The sequence below is a fragment of the Chanos chanos genome, chromosome 7 (assembly GCF_902362185.1).
Source record: "Chanos chanos chromosome 7, fChaCha1.1, whole genome shotgun sequence".
Lineage (NCBI taxonomy): Eukaryota > Metazoa > Chordata > Actinopteri > Gonorynchiformes > Chanidae > Chanos > Chanos chanos.
Window position 1 is genome coordinate 48,860,737 of NC_044501.1, and position 21,622 is coordinate 48,882,358.

General features: G+C 47.3%; 1 protein-coding gene across 1 annotated transcript in view; it reads left to right on the plus strand.

Annotated features, from left to right (window-relative positions):
• The window catches only part of LOC115817135 (phospholipid-transporting ATPase ABCA1), a 146,106-nt gene that overhangs the window by 19,438 nt on the left and 105,046 nt on the right, over positions 1-21,622 (plus strand). Inside the window, exons 3-8 of the mRNA XM_030780379.1 lie at positions 4,299-4,392; positions 4,892-5,033; positions 7,123-7,250; positions 14,357-14,484; positions 14,809-15,006; positions 21,354-21,440. Of these exons, the coding sequence (XP_030636239.1) occupies positions 4,299-4,392; positions 4,892-5,033; positions 7,123-7,250; positions 14,357-14,484; positions 14,809-15,006; positions 21,354-21,440 (777 nt within the window). The remainder of the gene's footprint in view (positions 1-4,298; positions 4,393-4,891; positions 5,034-7,122; positions 7,251-14,356; positions 14,485-14,808; positions 15,007-21,353; positions 21,441-21,622) is intronic.

Sequence of the window (21,622 nt, forward strand, 5' to 3'; positions counted from 1 at the left end):
CTCTTTCCTCTAACACACTGTCTGTTCTCTTTCCCCTAACACACTGTCTGTTCTCTCTCCCCTAACACACTGTCTGTCCTCTTTCCCCTAACACACTGTCTGTCCTCTTTCCCCTAACACACTGTCTGTCCTCTTTCCCTAACACACTGTCTGTTCTCTCTCCCCTAACACACTGTCTGTCCTCTTTCCCCTAACACACTGTCTGTCCTCTTTCCCCTAACACACTGTCTGTCCTCTTTCCCTAACACACTGTCTGTTCTCTCTCCCCTAACACACTGTCTGTTCTCTTTCCCCTAACACACTGTCTGTCCTCTTTCCCCTTAACACACTGTCTGTTCTCTTTCCCCTAACACACTGTCTGTCCTCTTTCCCCTAACACACTGTCTGTCCTCTTTCCCTAACACACTGTCTGTTCTCTTTCCCCTAACACACTGACACACTGTCTGTTCTCTTTCCCCTAACACACTGTCTGTCCTCTTTCCCCTAACACACTGTCTGTTCTCTTTCCCTAACACACTGTCTGTCCTCTTTCCCCTAACACACTGTCTGTTCTCTTTCCCCTAACACACTGTCTGTTCTCTTTCCCTAACACACTGTCTGTCCTCTTTCCCTAACACACTGTCTGTTCTCTTTCCCCTAACACACTGTCTGTTCTTTTTCCACGGACTCTCTTGCTGTGTCCAAAACCGCATACTAACGTATTAAATAGTAAGTCAAAACATTATGCCACCATTAGTAGTATGTCCAAATCCATAGTATGCATAGAGTAGTATGTGAATAGTACCTGGATGACATACTCCTTCCTTTGGAAAAACGCAGTATGCGAGCACTGGACACTTTTCAATCCCATAAGGCCACATGGAAAAAAGGGGCGTTTCTGACGCGGTCATTTGTGACTGAGAAGATTTTCAAGTGTGAGGGACAACCACTGTACAGCTCTTAAGAAGCTGTGTTAAAATTACTAAAAATATTTGTCAATGTGTAAATAAATAGTTGTCAGGAATCTTTTAAACGTTCTGTAAATGTTATTTAAGTGTTAGAAGTCTTAGTATAAATAAAAGAGAGGAAAATATCTGTAAGTAACATGTTGGCGCAGTCGGGTGATTAAAGGTACCACTGTGTCTGTTTACAGGTCGTCATCATTGAACCGCGACCATAAAGCTCACGTGCAAACCCTAACCCTAACCCTAAAACTTTAGTGTGCAGTATGTAGTATGGGTTAGGGTAACCCTAACCCTAACCCTAACCCTAAAACTTTAGTGTGCAGTATGTAGTATGGGTTAGGGTAACCCTAACCCTAACCCTAAAACTTTAGTGTGCTGTATGTAGTATGCAGTTTCGGGTGCAGCTTCTGTGTTCCCATGTTCACCTCACCTGTCTCTCCCCCACTAATGATCAACACCTGTCTCACCTGTCTCTCCCCCACTAATGATCAACACCTGCCTCACCTGTCTCTCCCCCACTAATGATCAACAGCTGCCTCACCTGTCTCTCCCCCACTAATGATCAACACCTGCCTCTCCTGCCTCTCCCCCACTAATGATCAACACCTGCCTCTCCCCCACTAATGATCAACACCTGCCTCACCTGCCTCTCCCCCACTAACGATCAACACCTGCCTCTCCCCCGCTAACGATCAACACCTGCCTCTCCTGCCTCTCCCCCACTAATGATCAACACCTGCCTCACCTGCCTCTCCCCCGCTAATGATCAACACCTGTCTCACCTGCCTCTCCCCCGCTAATGATCAACACCTGTCTCACCTGCCTCTCCCCCACTAATGATCAACACCTGCCTCACCTGCCTCTCCCCCACTAACGATCAACGCCTGCCTCACCTGCCTCTCCCCCACTAATGATCAACACCTGCCTCACCTGTCTCTCCCCCACTAATGATCAACACCTGCCTCACCTGCCTCTCCCCAATTAACGATCAACACCTGCCTAACCTGCCTCTCCCCCACTAATGATCAACACCTGCCTCACCTGCCTCTCTGTCTGTCCCATTTATAAGAGAGAGTAATAACCTGTTTTCAGAGACACGCGCCTGGCAGAGGTAAAAGGGCACCCGCCTGTGTTTCCCTCTGAGAGGGGAACACTCTGCTCTTGTTAGCTCAGGAGCCTGGAGTTTGGGAATAATCCACAGCCTTATGGCTGTTTGAATATTACTGAATATACTCAGAGACAAAAGCAGTTTGATTTTTTTGCCTTTACTTTGCCTTACTGGGCTTACATTATTTTATTTATTTTTATTTTCAAACTCACACACACACACACACACACACATATGTAGATACACTACCTGGCCAAAAAGATGTCACGCACTCTAATATTTCATTGGAACACCTTTGGCTTTAATTACGTATATTACATTGTTTTGACAGCTTTATGCGATGTCAGAACATTTATTTCCATCCGAAGTTGCGTTAACTTTTGGCCAAGATCTCGTTGACGACAGGAGGGTCGAACCACTCCGTAAAGTCCAGCACATCCCGAGGACTTTCAGTGGGGTTAAGGTCAGGACTCCGTGGTGGCCAATTCATGTGTGAAAATGATTCTTCATGCTCCCTGAACAAATCTTTCACAATTTGAGTCCGATAAATATTGGCATTGTTGTTCTGGAATATGCCCGTGCCATCAGTGAAGAAAAAAATCCATTGATGGGATAACCTGGTCATTCAGTACACTCAGGTACTCAGCTGACTTCATTTTGTTGCCACATAACATTACTGTGCCTAGACATGACCAACTAAAGCAACCCCAGATCATAACACTGACCCCAGAGGCTCCAACCCCAGATTATAACACTGACCCCAGAGTCAACCCCAGATCATAACACTGCCTCCAGAGTCAACCCCAGATCATAACACTGCCTCCAGAGTCAACCCCAGATCATAACACTGCTTCCAGAGTCAACCCCAGATCATAACACTGCCTCCAGAGTCAACCCCAGATCATAACACTGCCTCCAGAGTCAACCCCAGATCATAACACTGCCTCCAGATCATAACACTGCCTCCAGAGTCAACCCCAGATCATAACACTGCCCCCAGAGTCAACCCCAGATCATAACACTGCCTCCAGAGTCAACCCCAGATCATAACACTGCCTCCAGAGGCTCCAACCCCAGATCACAACACTGCCTCCAGAGACTCCAACCCCAGATCATAACACTGCCTCCAGAGTCAACCCCAGATCATAACACTGCCTCCAGAGTCAACCCCAGATCATAACACTGCCTCCAGAGTCAACCCCAGATCATAACACCGCCTCCAGAGACTCCAACCCCAGATCATAACACTGCTTCCAGAGTCAACCCCAGATCATAACACTGCCTCCAGAGTCAACCCCAGATCATAACACTGTCTCCAGAGTCAACCCCAGATCATAACACTGCTTCCAGAGTCAACCCCAGATCATAACACTGCTTCCAGAGTCAACCCCAGATCATAACACTGCCTCCAGAGTCAACCCCAGATCATAACACTGCTTCCAGAGTCAACCCCAGATCATAACACTGCCTCCAGAGTCAACCCCAGATCATAACACTGCTTCCAGAGTCAACCCCAGATCATAACACTGCCTCCAGAGACTCCAACCCCAGATCATAACACTGCCTCCAGAGACTCCAACCCCAGATCATAACACTGCCTCCAGAGACTCCAACCCCAGATCATAACACTGCCTCCAGAGTCAATCCCAGATCATAACACTGCCTCCAGAGACTCCAACCCCAGATCACAACACTGCCTCCAGAGACTCCAACCCCAGATCATAACACTGACCCCAGAGTCAACCCCAGATCATAACACTGCCTCCAGAGGCTCCAACCCCAGATCATAACACTGACCCCAGAGTCAACCCCAGATCATAACACTGCCTCCAGAGGCTCCAACCCCAGATCATATCACTGCCTCCAGAGACTCCAACCCCAGATCATATCACTGCCTCCAGAGGCTCCAACCCCAGATCATATCACTGCCTCCAGAGGCTCCAACCCCAGATCATAACACTGACCCCAGAGTCAACCCCAGATCATAACACTGCCTCCAGAGGCTCCAACCCCAGATCATATCACTGCCTCCAGAGGCTCCAAATCCAAATGGCGACTTCTTTTTGGCCAGGCAGTGTATGTGTAATATATATATGTGTGTGTGTGTGTGTGCGCGCACACACACACACACACACACAAATAAAGAGAGAGAGCGAGACATTGGTGTGTTAGGTGTTTAAAGAGAAAAAGTAGAGCAGTTGAAAACCCTGGCAGATGATACTATTACTGTGTGTTCTGTTTTGCAGGTCAGGTTGGTGGTTGAGGTGATATGGCCTCTGTTTCTCTTCTTTATCCTGGTTGGGGTGAGATCCACAACTCCTCCTGTCTATAAAAACCAGTGTAAGAACTCATATCCACTCATCTACTCTCTGAAACACACATACACACACTCTCTCTCTGTCTCTCTCTCTGTCTCTGTCTCTCTCTCTCTCTCTCTCTCTCTCTCTGTCTCTGTCTCTCTCTCTCTCTCTCTCTCTCTCTCTCTCTCTCTGTCTCTGTCACTCTGTCTCTCTCTGTCTCTTTCTGTCTCTTTCTCTCTCTCTATCACTCAATCACACACATACACACTCTCTCTCTCTGTCTCTCTCTCTCTCTCTGTCTGTCTGTCTGTCTCTCTCTCTCTCTCTCTCTCTCTCTCAATCACACACATTGTCTTTCTCCTTCTCTATCACTCAATCACACACATTCTCTCTCTCTCTCTCTCTCTCTCTCACTCACTAACTGACTCAACTGACAAATGCTTTAGTAGCATAACATGAAACAATCTGAAATAAATGTTATTAAAATAAAAAATTAAGTGGAAACAGGATTTGTTCATCTTTGTATTTGTCTCTCACAGGTCATTATCCCAATAAGGCCATGCCCTCGGCAGGCCTGTTACCATGGCTACAGGGTATGATCTGTAATATCGATAACCCATGTGTTGCCCACCCCACGCCTGGAGAGACACCAGGGCAGGTCAACAACTTCAACTCCTCAATGTGAGCACACCCAGTTAGCCCACTGACACACACCTGTACCCACTGACAGAGACCTGTATCCACTGACACAGACCTGTACCCACTGACACAGACCTGTATCCACTGACACACACCTGTACCCACTGACACAGACCTGTATCCACTGACACACACCTGTACCCACTGACACAGTTCTTTATCCACTGACACAGACCTGTACCCACTGACACAGTTCTTTATCCACTGACACAGTTCTTTATCCACTGACACAGACTCCTACCCACTGACACAGACCTGTACCCACTGACACACACCTGTACCCACTGACACAGACCTGTACCCACTGACACAGTCCTGTACCCACTGACACAGACCTGTACCCACTGGTACTAGCAGGGAGACTCGATGTACTTGATAATTATTAGTTACAAAAATACTTTTTTTCAGATTCATAAATGATTTATGTTTTGATGAGGTATTTGTATATGTACACAGAGCTGGTCCTGACATCCAGGGACACTAAGCGAAAGCACGAGTTTCATTTCATGTTCACGTATATAGTATGAAGGCACATTCACGTGTACAGTATGAAGGCATGTTCACATATACAGTATGAAGGCATGTTCATGTGTACAGTATGAAGGCTTGTTCACAGGCGACACAGTTATCTTTTCTGAGTGGCAGTTTATACACCGTTGCCCACTGGTGTTTATCAAACGTAATAAATAGTTGTATTTCAATCTCACTTTATTTGGGCACAAAGTCACAGAACACAGCCCTGGAAGTCTCTGGCAAGCAAGCAAGACACAGACAGACCAAGAGATGCACTGCCCAGCTAGATTAGCAAGACAGACAGACCAGAGAGAGATGCACTGCCCAGCTAGATTAGCAAAACAGACAGACCAGAGTGAGATGCACTGCCCAGCTAGATTAGCAAAACAGACAGACCAGAGAGAGATGCACTGCCCAGCTAGATTAGCAAGACAGACAGACCAGAGAGAGATGCACTGCCCAGCTAGATTAGCAAGACAGACAGACTAGAGAGAGATGCACTGCCCAGCTAGATTAGCAAAACAGACAGACTAGAGAGAGATGCACTGCCCAGCTAGATTAGCAAAACAGACAGACCAGAGAGAGATGCACTGCCCAGCTAGATTAGCAAGACAGACAGACAGACCAGAGAGAGATGCACTGCCCAACTAGAGTAGCAAGACAGACAGACCAGAGAGAGATGCACTGCCCAGCTAGATTAGCAAAACAGACAGACTAGAGAGAGATGCACTGCCCAGCTAGATTATCAAGACAGACAGACCAGAGAGAGATGCACTGCCCAGCTAGATTAGCAAAACAGACAGACTAGAGAGAGATGCACTGCCCAGCTAGATTAGCAAAACAGACAGACAGACCAGAGAGAGATGCACTGCCCAGCTAGATTAGCAAAACAGACAGACAGACCAGAGAGAGATGCACTGCCCAGCTAGATTAGCAAGACAGACAGACCAGAGAGAGATGCACTGCCCAGCTAGATTAGCAAGACAGACAGACCAGAGAGAGATGCACTGCCCAGCTAGATTAGCAAAACCGACAGACCAGAGAGAGATGCACTACAAGCTAATACATCGATTTAACATTACAGTTATTTGCTGACTTCAAACTTGGAGAGGAAACTTAGAGATTCACTCTCATGGTGTTATTTTTATTTTTCTCTTTTCATAACCGGAAGGATAGTTCTGCTTCATCCTCTCATTGATTTTGTAAACACTGACACCTGTTTTGTAAATATTGACACCTGTTTTGTAAACACTGACACCTGCTTCGACATGGAGGGGGAGGCAGGGCCAGTATTGCCAAATGGGAAATGTTATAGTATCATAATAGAGGCTTACAATTATCGTATTTTGAGGAAGATTATTCTATGTGGGTCATAAAGAAGAGTTCAAATAGTCGTAAATGTGTAATTTACGGAAAACACGTATTCAGCGAGACGAACGACTTTTTGAAATACGATAATTATCGTACATCTGACAATGCTGGGTGGTGCCCTTGCGTAATTTGCGTGTGTGTGTGCGTGCGTGTGTAATGACTAATCCTGTATTCTCTGATCCCTCAGAATGACGGGAATCCTCCTGGAGGCTCAGTCCATCCTGGCTGAGGGGTCTTTCCTCGCCAACGCGAAGCTACTCACCACAAATATCAACCAATGGGCCTCACTGCTGCAGAAAGCCAGTCCTGAAAGTGGTAAAGTGAAAAAAAATGAACAACTACAGAATTACAGCAGTTTCCTCATCAACAATGCATTTACAACATGGTCTACACTGATCTAAACTGGTCTACACGGGCCTAAACTGGTCTACACGGATCTAAACTGGTCTACACTGCCCTAAACCGCACTCACTTTATCCACTACAAGCAAATCTTTCCTCATTGACATCACGTGGACAAGGGCATGGTCAACTAGAGTTGCACGAATTTCTCTAGAAACTGTTTGTCTCCTTGCCCTTCCTCTTCCTCTTCCTCCACCTTCAGGTCTTTGTGGCTCCATTGTTCCAAAACAAGTGAAATGACCCATGACCTTTTATCTATCTCTCTATCCTGAGGTTCTGATTGGTGTGCTAACAGTTTTGACGCTTAGTGTTTCTACCTGTGTGTTAATTGGGTTCAAGCTGTGATGACCTGAGTCAATGATGTTGAATGCCAGTGATTTCTAAATGAGCACATGGTGCAGCCAGTAATATATGAAGGGATTTGTGTGTAGAGTTTTTCACAAAGAGTTCAACACATCTGAATCATGTGTGAGAACAGGGGAAGAGTGTTTATAGTTTTGGAAAATGGGTCTGGTTTTTGGTAAATGGCGTCATGGTTTGGGCTGTTTAGTTCATAGGCCCAGTTATAGTGTGCGAACCATATCATAATGCTAGTTTTTCATCCCAACAGTACAAACATCTAACTTCTGGCCCCAATGCAAATTTTACCCTCAGACAAAACACACAAGCTGTCAAAAACACACACTACATGACTACACTGCTACCAAAATGTTTAGAATAGGTTTTCAGGGAGATAATTTGCGAACTTTATAAAATCACAGTTCTGACTATCCAGATAACCCTTTCAGGAACACCCTGAGAGGAAATTCAAAACAGTACTGTAATAACTACCTCTTACATCAGTGGATAAGAGAACACTACAGTACATGCTGTTTGGGTCAAAAACCTGACCTCTGAAATGTCACACTGACAAAAGATGTAAGGAAGAGTCCATGCACAGTAAAATACCCAATTTTCCGAAAGCTTTATTTCCAAATGCAGTAAAATGTACAGGTTACTCAGCATCAGCATCAGTATCAGCGTTCTCATCATCTTGTCTCAGGTCTGGGTCATGCCATAATATCTCATCAGCATCACACATTATGGTTTCTCTTGCCAGGCAGCGTGGGGAAAATGTCCTTGTGTGCCTTAGAAAACCCTGGATAGACGCCACAGACACCTGACCACAGGCGTCCACCTTTGCCTCCAGGAGGTTTTGCTGTACATAGGGGTTGCGGTCATACACCCCCCACCGTCATGCTGAGAAAAATTCCCCAATCGAATTCAGAAATGGGGAATATGCTGGCAAAAAAAGAACGGCAGACCTGGGGTTGTCATTGACCCAGGCGTGAACCAGAGCAGCCTGATGGAAACTCACGTCATCCCAAACGACAACATGTTGGGCTTGCTCTGGTCGCCCTGGCTCCCCTTACTATTGAAGAATGTTATTGTGCGGCTGATGTAGAAACTGAAGGGGTTGTGCTGTGTTGTATGGACCCACTTTGACATGGCGGTAGTGGGCGGCATGATTGTGGCACATAGGGTGATGTTGCCTCCCCTCTGGCCAGGAACTTGTATGATGACACGGTGACCAATGATGTCGCACCCCCCTTTTGCGGCTTTTTGTTAGGCTGAACCCTGCCTCATCAGTGAAGATGTACTGATGTGGGTCGGCCCTGGCATACAGCTCAAAGATTCTCTACAGAAGTCAAAAACCCTGCAATCCTGATTGGGGTGTTAACCCTTTTGAGGTTTAGTGTTTGCACCTGGAGAAAGGTGTGCTCTTTGAGTTCAGGTTGTGATGACTTGAGTTAATTATACTCAGAGCGTGTGTTTGCTGAATGAAGATACAGGGCAATGAATGGTTTATTTGGCCACTTTTGTGTAAGGTTTTGCAGAAACTGTTTTGAATGTTGAAACATTTGTGGAAACAGGTGAATAGTGTTTACGTTTATGGGGAATGTTAGTGTGTTCTTGGGTATGAGGTAAGGGTATGGGTTTTTGTGCTAAAGGAACCAGTTTTAAGTGAAAAGAGAAAGAGGAAAACTGTAAACAGACAACTGTAGAATAAAGGAGTTAGACATCCAGTATACTGACTTCTTAAATCAGAACCCCCCCATTTTCTGACATCCATATGAAATATTCTGATATTGAATTTAATGTTGAACTGTTGAATCATATTTACATTGAGGACAGAAAATAATGGAGTTTCTAAAACAGTCTGAGGCATTGAGTTTCATATGAGTGTGTGTGTGCGTGTGTGTGTGTGCGTGTGTGTGTGTGTGTGTGTGTGTGTGTGTGTGCTCCTATGAGTGTGTGTAGTAAGTGGCTTGTGTGTGTGTGCTTATATGAGTGTGTGTGCAGTGAGGTGTGTGTGTGTATGTGTGTGTACTTATATGAGTGTCTGTGTAGCAGGTGTGTGTGTGTGTGTGTGTGTGTGTGTACTTACATGAATGGTCTATATTAAATGTTCCTGATTCCCTGGGGTGTCATGGCCCATCTTCACAGTAACAGTGTTGTAAAGGAGAAATATCAGGAGTAATATGTGTAATAATTTATGATTTGGGATGTCTGGGTTTCAAAGCGTGCTATATCATTCATAATGTCCTTCACTGTCTGGAGTGACAGACTGCCCGCGTGAGCTGTACATGAAGCTCATTCAGTTTGATGAAATTCAGGTTTTCTGATGAGAGCTAATCTACACACGGGCAGAAAGGCCTCAGCAATATCTGAAGACACGACAAGCACTCTGGGAATATTTGCATTTCGAGGTCGTGTGCTTGTAATATACAAGATTAAATCCATCAGAGCATCTAAGCCAGCTCATAATTAATCAGCTGCATTGTTTGAGAAGAGGACAAGAGAGGGGAGGGGAGAGGAGAGGAGAGGAGAGGAGAGGAGAGGAGAGGAGAGGAGAGGAGAGGAGAGGATCTAACACTGTCTGGCACAGGGTGACTGTGCTGGTGCCATAGAGAATGATGAGTGATCAGAATGACCAGTGTGATCTTATAAAGGCACTCCAGTGTCTCAGGGTTCAGGGACTGGGCAGTACTCCAGTGTCTCAGGGTTCAGGGACTGGGCAGTACTCCAGTGTCTCAGGGTTCAGGGACTGGACAGTACTCCAGTGTCTCAGGGTTCAGGGACTGGACAGTACTCCAGTGTCTCAGGGTTCAGGGACTGGGCTGTCCATGCTCACTCCACACGTCTCACTGGCTCTGCTGTCATTGTGTTGAAGATGAAAGAAAAAGAAGAATTAAAAATCTCTAAATCTTAAATCTTTTTAGTCACAACAACAGATTACAATAGTCATCACTGCTACACCAGGCAGACAGCGCTTCAGGCCCAGCCAATTAAACTCATCAACACTGTTAGTGAAATTCAGTGGGGAAGATTCAGGAGATTATTCTTCACTGTTCTTGATGAACATAGTGTTTGTCAGACCTGATGCTGCGTTCTGTATGTGCATGTGTGTGTGTGTGTGTGTGCGTCTGTGTGTGTGTGTGCGTGTGTGTGTGTTAGTTCCAGCCAACTGGGGCTGCTCAGGCCTCTCAATGCCTAATTGACTATAATGTTCATCTCTGAGGTATGTGGAGACGGTCAGAGGTAGAGTTTCAGTGTTTCATTACAGTGAAATGGACGTTTAAACAGATTAATGCTTGTTTAACACAGAGCTGGGGAACAAAGCCCCTCCCACATTTCTCCCCAGTCTGACTTCACTGACCGCTTTCCCCAGTCTGACTTCACTGACCACGGTCCCCCAGTCTGACATCACTGACCGCGGTCCCCCAGTCTGACTTCACTGACCGCGGTCCCCCAGTCTGACTTCACTGACTGCTTTCCCCAGTCTGACTTCACTGACCGCGGTCCCCCAGTCTGACTTCACTGACCGCTTCCCTCAGTCTGACTTCACTGACCGCGGTCCCCCAGTCTGACTTCACTGACTGCTTCCCCCAGTCTGACTTCATTGACCGCGGTCCCCCAGTCTGACTTCACTGACCGCTTTCCCCAGTCTGACTTCACTGACCGCTTTCCCCAGCCTGACTTCACTGACCGCGGTCCCCCAGTCTGACTTCACTGACCGCGGTCCCCCAGTCTGACTTCACTGACCGCGGTCCCCCAGTCTGACTTCTCTGACCGCGGTCCCCCAGTCTGACTTCACTGACCGTGGTCCCCCAGTCTGACTTCTCTGACCGCGGTCCCCCAGTCTGACTTCACTGACCGTGGTCCCCCAGTCTGACTTCACTGACCGTGGTCCCCCAGTCTGACTTCACTGACCGCTTCCCCCAGTCTGACTTCACTGACCGCTTCCCCCAGTCTGACTTCATTGACCGCGGTCCCCCAGTCTGACTTCACTGACCACGGTCCCCAGTCTGACTTCACTGACCGCGGTCCCCCAGTCTGACTTCACTGACCGCGGTCCCCAGTCTGACTTCACTGACCGCGGTCCCCCAGTCTGACTTCACTGACTGCTTTCCCCAGTCTGACTTTACCTACCGCGGTCCCCCAGTCTGACTTCACTGACCGCTTTCCCCAGTCTGACTTCACTGACCGCTTCCCCCAGTCTGACTTCATTGACCGCGGTCCCCCAGTCTGACTTCTCTGACCGCGGTCCCCGAGTCTGACCTCACTGACCGCTTTCCCCAGTCTGACTTCACTGACCACGGTCCCCCAGTCTGACTTCACTGACCGCGGTCCCCCAGCCTGACTTCACTGACCGCGGTCCCCCAGTCTGACATCACTGACCGTGGTTCCCCCAGTCTGACTTCACTGACCGCGGTCCCCCAGTCTGACTTCACTGACCGCGGTCCCCCAGTCTGACTTCTCTGACCGCGGTCCCCCAGTCTGACTTCACTGACCGTGGTCCCCCAGTCTGACTTCACTGACCGTGGTTCACCAGTCTGACTTCACTGACCGCTTCCCCCAGTCTGACTTCACTGACCGCTTCCCCCAGTCTGACTTCATTGACCGCGGTCCCCCAGTCTGACTTCACTGACCACGGTCCCCAGTCTGACTTCACTGACCGCGGTCCCCCAGTCTGACTTCACTGACCGCGGTCCCCCAGTCTGACTTCACTGACTGCTTCCCCCAGTCTGACTTCACTGACTGCTTTCCTCAGTCTGACTTTACCTACCGCGGTCCCCCAGTCTGACTTCACTGACCGTGGTCCCCCAGTCTGACTTTACCTCCCGCGGTCCCCCAGTCTGACTTCACTGACCGCGGTCCCCAGTCTGACTTCACTGACCGTGGTCCCCCAGTCTGACTTCACTGACCGCGGTCCCCAGTCTGACTTCACTGACCGTGGTCCCCCAGTCTGACTTCACTGACCGTGGTTCACGTCTGACTTCACTGACTGCTTTCCCCAGTCTGACTTCACTGACCGCTTCCCCCAGTCTGACTTCATTGACCGCGGTCCCCCAGCCTGACTTCACTGACCGCGGTCCCCAGTCTGACTTCACTGACCGTGGTCCCCCAGTCTGACTTCACTGACCGCGGTCCCCAGTCTGACTTCACTGACCGCGGTCCCCCAGTCTGACTTCACTGACCGCGGTCCCCCAGTCTGACTTCACTGACCGCGGTCCCCCAGTCTGACTTCACTGACCGTGGTCCCCCAGTCTGACTTCACTGACCGTGGTTCACGTCTGACTTCACTGACCGCTTCCCCCAGTCTGACTTCACTGACCGCTTCCCCCAGTCTGACTTCATTGACCGCGGTCCCCCAGTCTGACTTCACTGACCACGGTCCCCAGTCTGACTTCACTGACCGCGGTCCCCCAGTCTGACTTCACTGACCGCGGTCCCCCAGTCTGACTTCACTGACTGCTTTCCCCAGTCTGACTTTACCTACCGCGGTCCCCCAGTCTGACTTCACTGACCGCTTTCCCCAGTCTGACTTCACTGACCGCTTCCCCCAGTCTGACTTCATTGGCCGCGGTCCCCAGTCTGACTTCTCTGACCGCGGTCCCCCAGTCTGACCTCACTGACCGCTTTCCCCAGTCTGACTTCACTGACCGCGGTCCCCCAGTCTGACTTCACTGACCGCGGTCCCCCAGCCTGACTTCACTGACCGCGGTCCCCCAGTCTGACATCACTGACCGTGGTTCCCCCAGTCTGACTTCACTGACCGCGGTCCCCCAGTCTGACTTCACTGACCGTGGTTCACCAGTCTGACTTCACTGACCGTGGTTCACCAGTCTGACTTCACTGACCGCTTCCCCCAGTCTGACTTCATTGACCGCGGTCCCCCAGTCTGACTTCACTGACCACGGTCCCCAGTCTGACTTCACTGACCGTGGTCCCCCAGTCTGACTTCATTGACCGCGGTCCCCCAGTCTGACTTCACTGACCGCGGTCCCCCAGTCTGACTTCACTGACTGCTTTCCCCAGTCTGACTTCACTGACCGCGGTCCCCCAGTCTGACTTCACTGACCGCGGTCCCCCAGTCTGACTTCACTGACTGCTTCCCTCAGTCTGACTTCACTGACCGTGGTTCCCCCAGTCTGACTTCATTGACCGCGGTCCCCCAGACCTCCAAACTCACAGCAACACAATTAAACCTGAAAACAATTCAAACCACGTCCTAACACTATAGTGGTTTTTAAAAAGGAGCTTAAATGTAATATGTTAAATATATAATATATATAATATGTTAAATGAGCCTCCTTACAGTGCAGTAAATATGCTTAAGCCGCACTGATTGAAATGAATCAACGCATATTGTCTGTGAAAGCCTTACGATGTCCTCTATTAATCAAGCATTTCCTTTACTTCTCTGACACAATGAACAGTTCAGCTATATTATACTACACTCTAAAAAACATAAGGAAATAGAAATGGCTTTGTAATGAGTGTTTGTAATTAGTATTTATGTTTGTAATAAGTCTTTGGGTTTTTAACTCTGAGCATAAAGATATTTTATAGCTGCTCTGTAATGTAAGCCATGAGTACTTTATCTCACAAGCCATGTCAGAGCTGTTTCTGTATTCTTTAGTTTGTCTTTCTTTATCCTCTCTCTCTCTCTCTCTCTCTCTCTCTCTCTGGTAGGTCAGTCTGTTTCCCTGAGGAGCCTTCTGCAGGCTGATGAGACGTTCACGGCATATATGATAAATAATCTCTCAGTCCCAAGTCAAACAGCCCAGACTGTTTTAGATGTTAATCTTCGTCTTGGTCAGGTGGGTGACCCCAACATCTGCCCTGCAGTAAACATTCTGTTTTTAAGGAAGTGAGTCTGTTTTAAAGCAGGCCAAATAACTGGCACAGATAAAAATGACATGACACAATGTTAAAAACATTAAAGAACCAACAAAACTGAAAAGTGTCTTTTTAGGGAATATTGAAACATTCCCTGTGTGTGTACAGAGACATGTCTAACATGTCTAAGGGACTGGGCCCAACATTCATTAATGTTAATGATTCTATTTTAATGATTTCATTCTCTCTCTCTCTCTCTCTCTCTCTCTCTCTCTCTCTCTCTCTCTTTCTCTCTTTCTCTCCAGATATCAGCGTTTTCAGAGCAAACTGACCTGAGAACAACCCTCTGTGATGATGTCTCTGTGGAGCGTTATTTGGAATTCAGTTCAGCCAATCAGAAAGAGATGTTTCAGAACATCAGCTGCTCTCTGACACCTTCCCAGCTGCGCCAAACCCGCAACATCCTCTTACGAAACATAGACCCCCGAAAACTCCTCAGCACCGTATGTCTGCCTGCCTATTCATACGTCAAAACAACCAGCGTACACCCTCATTCATCACTACGCACATCAAAACAACCAGTGTTCACTCTCGTTCATTACCACACACATCAAAACAACCAGTGTTTACTGTTAGGAGAAAGAATGTCAGACACTCAACTAGTGGTCATTCAATCGAAGCAATGCTCGCAGTCTAGGGAAGTAACCTACCAAGCCCAGTCCCCTAACCTAATGCCACTCTACATGTTGTATATAATGTGTAAGTACTGTATGCCTGCCTGTGTGTGTGAGCGTTTCACTAGGGAGATGCTTGGGGGGGGGACACTACACGGCCAGACCTGGGGGGAATGCGGTTGGCGTTTTCAGAGTGCACTGTGATGTCCGTGCGTCTCGCTCAACAAGCCCAAACTGTATCTTTCCAGTTCAGTTATGGTGCTGGAAATCCCACAGGTGTGCAAAAGGCAAAAGACTCCAGTACTGCCCGGGGGGAAGTGATGATGAGGAAAACGGAAACCATACCAACAGCCGCCGTTAACCAATAGGGTGCCACATCAGTTCGCGGCAAACTCTTTACAGAGTTCTAAGGCTCCCCTCCTCTCACTAGAACTCGCCAAATCCCTTCTTAAAGAAACGCAGCTCACAAGCAGGCGGCACCCTCCAGCATCTCATGTGTATGTCAGTGCCTGTCCCTACTCTGTTACTACCGTATCCTAACATCACTCGCATTCACTACCGCACACATCAAACGCTGGTCAGTTTCTGGAATACTGACACGCTTTAGTCTTAATATAATCCACACTTGCTAGAGCAAATGGAATGGAGAATAAATGAAAACAATGGGATCTAATGAGTCACTGTAATACTCCTTGTTACAGCGAAATTCCTTGTTTGTTAGGACGGATCTTTTTCTTATTTTGTGAAACACTGGCTGACTTGAGGATGAGATGACTTGCTGGCTATAGGAACTAATGTGGAAAGAGAACGTGTGGAAGAGCTCCAGACATAAATAAATGATGAAGATTGGGTTCATGCAGTGAGAAAAAGTCATCTGAAGAAACTCAGCTCATAGGCACTGCGGCTCCACAGGAGAAATCTAGATGAGATGTGACAAAATCATCCACAAGCCTCTGGCTAAATCAGGAGGAAAAAAACCAAAAACATTTCTGCAATTGAGCAGTCAGGGCAGCAGAGCACTCCTCTCCTCCACTCAGAGAAGAGAAGAGAGGAAGAGAGGAGAGGAGGAGAGAGGAGAAGAGAAGAGAAGAGAAGAGAAGAGAAGAGAAGAGAGGAGGAGAGAAGAGAAGAGGAGAGAAGAGGGGAGAAGAGAGGAGAGGAGAGGAGAAGAGAAGAGAAGAGAGGAGAAGAGAAGAGAAGAGAAGAGAAGAGAAGAGAAGAGAAGAGAAGAGAAGAGAGGAGAAGAGGAGAGGAGAGAAGAGAAGAGAAGAGAAGAGAGGAGAAGAGAAGAGAAGAGAGGAGGAGAGAAGAGAAGAGGAGAGAAGAGAGGAGAAGAGAGGAGAGGAGAAGAGAAGAGAAGAGAAGAGAAGAGAAGAGAAGAGAAGAGAGGAGAAGAGAAGAGAGGAGAAGAGAAGAGAAGAGAAGAGAGGAGAAGAGAAGAGAAGAGAAGAGAAGAGAAGAGAGGAGAAGAGGAGAGGAGAGAAGAGAAGAGAAGAGAAGAGAGGAGAAGAGAAGAGAAGAGAGGAGGAGAGAAGAGAAGAGGAGAGAAGAGAGGAGAAGAGAGGAGAGGAGAAGAGAAGAGAAGAGAAGAGAAGAGAAGAGAAGAGAAGAGAAGAGAGGAGAAGAGAAGAGAAGAGAAGAGAAGAGAAGAGAAGAGAAGAGAGGAGAAGAGAAGAGAAGAGAGGAGAAGAGGAGAGGAGAGAAGAGAAGAGAAGAGAAGAGAAGAGAAGAGAAGAGAAGAGAGGAGAAGAGAAGAGAAGAGAAGAGAAGAGAGGAGAAGAGGAGAGGAGAGAAGAGAAGAGAAGAGAAGAGAGGAGAAGAGAAGAGAAGAGAGGAGGAGAGAAGAGAAGAGGAGAGAAGAGAGGAGAAGAGAGGAGAGGAGAAGAGAAGAGAAGAGAAGAGAAGAGAAGAGAGGAGAAGAGAAGAGAAGAGAAGAGAAGAGAAGAGAGGAGAAGAGAAGAGAAGAGAGGAGAAGAGGAGAGGAGAGAAGAGAAGAGAAGAGAAGAGAAGAGAGGAGAAGAGAAGAGAAGAGAAGAGAAGAGAGGAGAAGAGGAGAGGAGAGAAGAGAAGAGAAGAGAAGAGAAGAGAGGAGAAGAGAAGAGAAGAGAGGAGGAGAGAAGAGAAGAGGAGAGAAGAGAGGAGAAGAGAGGAGAGGAGAAGAGAAGAGAAGAGAAGAGAAGAGAAGAGAAGAGAGGAGAAGAGAAGAGAAGAGAAGAGAAGAGAGGAGAAGAGAAGAGAAGAGAGGAGAAGAGGAGAGGAGAGAAGAGAAGAGAAGAGAAGAGAAGAGAAGAGAGGAGAAGAGAAGAGAGGAGAAGAGAAGAGAGGAGAGGAGGAGAGAAGAGAAGAGAAGAGAAGAGAGGAGAAGAGAGGAGGAGAGAAGAGAAGAGGAGAGGAGAAGAGAGGAGAGAAGAGAAGAGAAGACAGGAGAAGAGAAGAGAAGAGAGGAGAAGACAGGAGAAGAGGAGAGGAGAGAAGAGAAGAGAAGACAAGAGAAGACAAGAGAAGAGAAGAGAGGAGAGGAGAGGAGAGGAGAGGAGGAGAGAAGAGAAGAGAAGAGAAGAGAAGAGAAGAGAAGAGAAGAGAGGAGAAGAGAGGAGGAGAGAAGAGAAGAGGAGAGGAGAGGAGAGGAGAGGAGAGAAGAGAAGAGAAGAGAAGAGAAGAGAAGAGAAGAGAGGAGGAGAGAAGAGAAGAGGAGAGGAGAGGACAGAAGAGGAGAGGAGAGGAGAGGACAGAAGAGGAGAGGAGAGAAGAGAAGAGAAGAGAAGAGAAGAGAAGAGAAGAGAAGAGAAGAGAAGAGAAGACAAGAGAAGAGAAGAGAAGACAAGAGAAGAGAAGAGAAGCTGTCTAGTCTAGTGATGTATTCTGATTTCATGATTTTCTGATTATCAGTCGTCAGAGAGAAAGTACAGGGCAGGGCGCAGACAGGGGCTGGACTTTAACCTGCTGTTCTAATCTGCCCCATTTTCACGATTCTTCCCCCATGGTTCTTCTTCTCTGTGTCTTTTATATGTCTCAGAGTAAAGCATTTATCAGAGTAAACATTTTAGAATCGGAACCAAGACTAAAATGACATGTCATCTCAGAATCTGTCCAAATATTTTAGAGAAATCTAGATATTCTCCAGATATTCTCTAGATATTCTCTCTGACAAAACAGTGTTTCTAACCTCTTAGATCTCATAATTTGGGAACAATTTATTGACACATTACCTATTCATATATTTGATTGAAACAGCTACACAACAGACAAATTACACAGGCGTATCCTCAGCACTTCCTCTGGTGCCTTCGCCAGCTGTGACAAAACCAGCCCTGGTTCTGTCAGTGGGAAAAACAGATACGAAAGGATCCATTATACAGGCCACAGTTCAGGGAAGGTAACTGTGTGTGTGTGTGTGTGTGTGTCATGGTGGCAGGATGGAGAATAATGTCGTGGCTAAGGACAAAAATATTGTCTAATCTCACGCACTGCACACCGCACACCATACAGCTCTGATTCCTCTGTCCTCCCAAACTCTTAATATCATTCTGTCCAAATCTGTGCTGATCCCCATGGTCTGATCTCAGGCTGTTTCAGCCCAAATGGCTGTGTTTAGATGCCAGAGCTTTTCCCCATCAGCCCTCTTAGCCAGCCCGAGCACTGATGCCAAGGGGAAAACTGAGAGTGAATTAATGCACTAAAGACTGAATAAGGCTGCCATGATAGCCAAGCTAAACTCTCGTACAAATGTCTCCTCTTTGACTGATTCAATGCACCCATCTGGCTGTTCAAAGTCTCAAATACTGTCATCTGAGGGAATGTATATGGTACATTCAGCCAGTCAAGGTCAACTGGAGCTCTCTCTGCATCCGTTCATGCATTCCTTATGAGTTTTGCAAAGCGTGTTTTTAAAGCGTGTTTTTAAAGCATGTTTTTTCAAAGGTTTGGAATGATGGATTCTGATGCAGTGCTGGGTTGGTTACTTTGTGGCTGTCCCCGGCCTGTAAAGCACAGAACTGACAGTGCTGGTTTGGTTACTTTGTGGCTGTCCCCGGCCTGTAAAGCACAGAACTGACAGTGCTGGGTTGGTTACTTTGTGGCTGTCCCCGGCCTGTAAAGCACAGAACAGACAGTGCTGGGTTGGTTACTTTGTGGCCGTCCCCGGCCTGTAAAGCACAGAACAGACAGTGCTGGGTTGGTTACTTTGTGGCTGTCCCCGGCCTGTTAATCACAGAACAGACAGTGCTGGGTTGGTTACTTTGTGGCTGTCCCCGGCCTGTAAAGCACAGAACTGACAGTGCTGGGTTGGTTACTTTGTGGCTGTCCCCGGCCTGTAAAGCACAGAACAGACAGTGCTGGGTTGGTTACTTTGTGGCTGTCCCCGGCCTGTAAAGCACAGAACTGACAGTGCTGGTTTGGTTACTTTGTGGCTGTCCCCGGCCTGTAAAGCACAGAACAGACAGTGCTGGTTTGGTTACTTTGTGGCTGTCCCCGGCCTGTAAAGCACAGAACAGACAGTGCTGGGTTGGTTACTTTGTGGCTGTCCCCGGCCTGTAAAGCACAGAACAGACAGTGCTGGGTTGGTTACTTTGTGGCTGTCCCCGGCCTGTAAAGCACAGAACAGACAGTGCTGGGTTGGTTACTTTGTGGCTGTCCCCGGCCTGTAAAGCACAGAACAGACAGTGCTGGGTTGGTTACTTTGTGGCTGTCCCCGGCCTGTAAAGCACAGAACAGACAGTGCTGGGTTGGTTACTTTGTGGCTGTCCCCGGCCTGTAAAGCACAGAACTGACAGTGCTGGGTTGGTTACTTTGTGGCTGTCCCCGGCCTGTAAAGCACAGAACAGACAGTGCTGGGTTGGTTACTTTGTGGCTGTCCCTGGCCTGTAAAGCACAGAACAGACAGTGCTGGGTTGGTTACTTTGTGGCTGTCCCCGGCCTGTAAAGCACAGAACAGACAGTGCTGGGTTGGTTACTTTGTGGCTGTCCCCGGCCTGAGAACCAGATGAGTCCTTGTGGTGTCACCCTGAGATAGAGGGGGATGCCCGTGGAGGTGACATCGGCTGGAAAGGGCATTACAGAGAACTTCAGTTTCACAGGCAAGTTTATTTAAAGCCCAATATCACTGTTTACAGTCTCAAAGGGCTTTACAGGCCACAACAATCCTCATGGCGGGCAAGAAAAAACTTCCCAAAAACCCAAGAGGGGAATGGGAAACTGGGAGAAATCTTGAGAAGGACCACAGAGAGAGGAGACCCCTTCTTGGCCAGACAGGTGTGCAATAGGTGCAGGCCCTGTGGGCAGTTACAACTGCAAGTGAATTCAGAGCATGAACAAAGGGGATGGCGATGCTGACAGGAGGCTGACAGGGGGATGAAAGATGAGAACACCAGGATGGATTGGTCCAGAGGGCAGGAGGAGTCAGGATCACTGGTATCTGAGGAGTAGCATGTGTGGCTCGACAGAGAGAGAGAGAGAGAGAGAGAGAGAGAGAGAGAGAGCGAGAAAGAGACATTGTTAGATATGTTCATTTCCACATAATGGGAAAATGTACATCATGTGCTGAGTGCAGGCAGGGACCCCAGCAAGACTAGCTATTACAGCATAGTTAAAAGGGAGAGCTTGAAGGTAATATGGCCATGATGGCACTCTGGGACACAAGGCGGCCACCCACTCCACCGTCAACAAACCTGAGTGAACGTGTTAGCTAATACAGGAGCTAATACACCAGATAGACAGTATAAAAAATATACTATTCAAACACAGTATTCCAAAACATTTCATTTTAAACAAGGATGATTTACTTAAAAAAGAAAGAAAGAAAAAAATATGTGTGTGTGTATGTATATGTATATATATACATACACATACATACACACACACACACACACACACACACACACACACACACACATATATATATATATATATATATATATATATATATATATATATATATATATATATATATATACACACACATACATATACACACACATACATATACACACACACAAATAAATATATATATATACACACACACACACACACACACACACACATTAAATAACATCATATATTTTAATAGAATATGAAGAAGACATGAAGAGCATTGTGTTGATACTATATCTGTTGTGCAGTAATTACAGTAATATCGCTTTTAGTATGAGGTCATTAGAGTGAGGTCACATCTTTTGCAGCTGCCTTTGGCTGTGGATATGAACCCCGCGGAAGCGGCAGACTTGTTTGAAAGAACAGTGTCAGATGTCTTGCCAGTGATGAATGAGGTAGGCTCAGTTTATCGTCATTGTTAAAATACATTTGAATGGAACTCCAATGTGATTCTGTCTCCCCTCTGATTCACACTGCCCTGCTGTTTTAGGGTGGTGACATGAGCTCTGATTCACACTGCCCTGCTGTTTTAGGGTGGTGACATGAGTGTGAAATGTTTGCATTATTATTAAGTGTT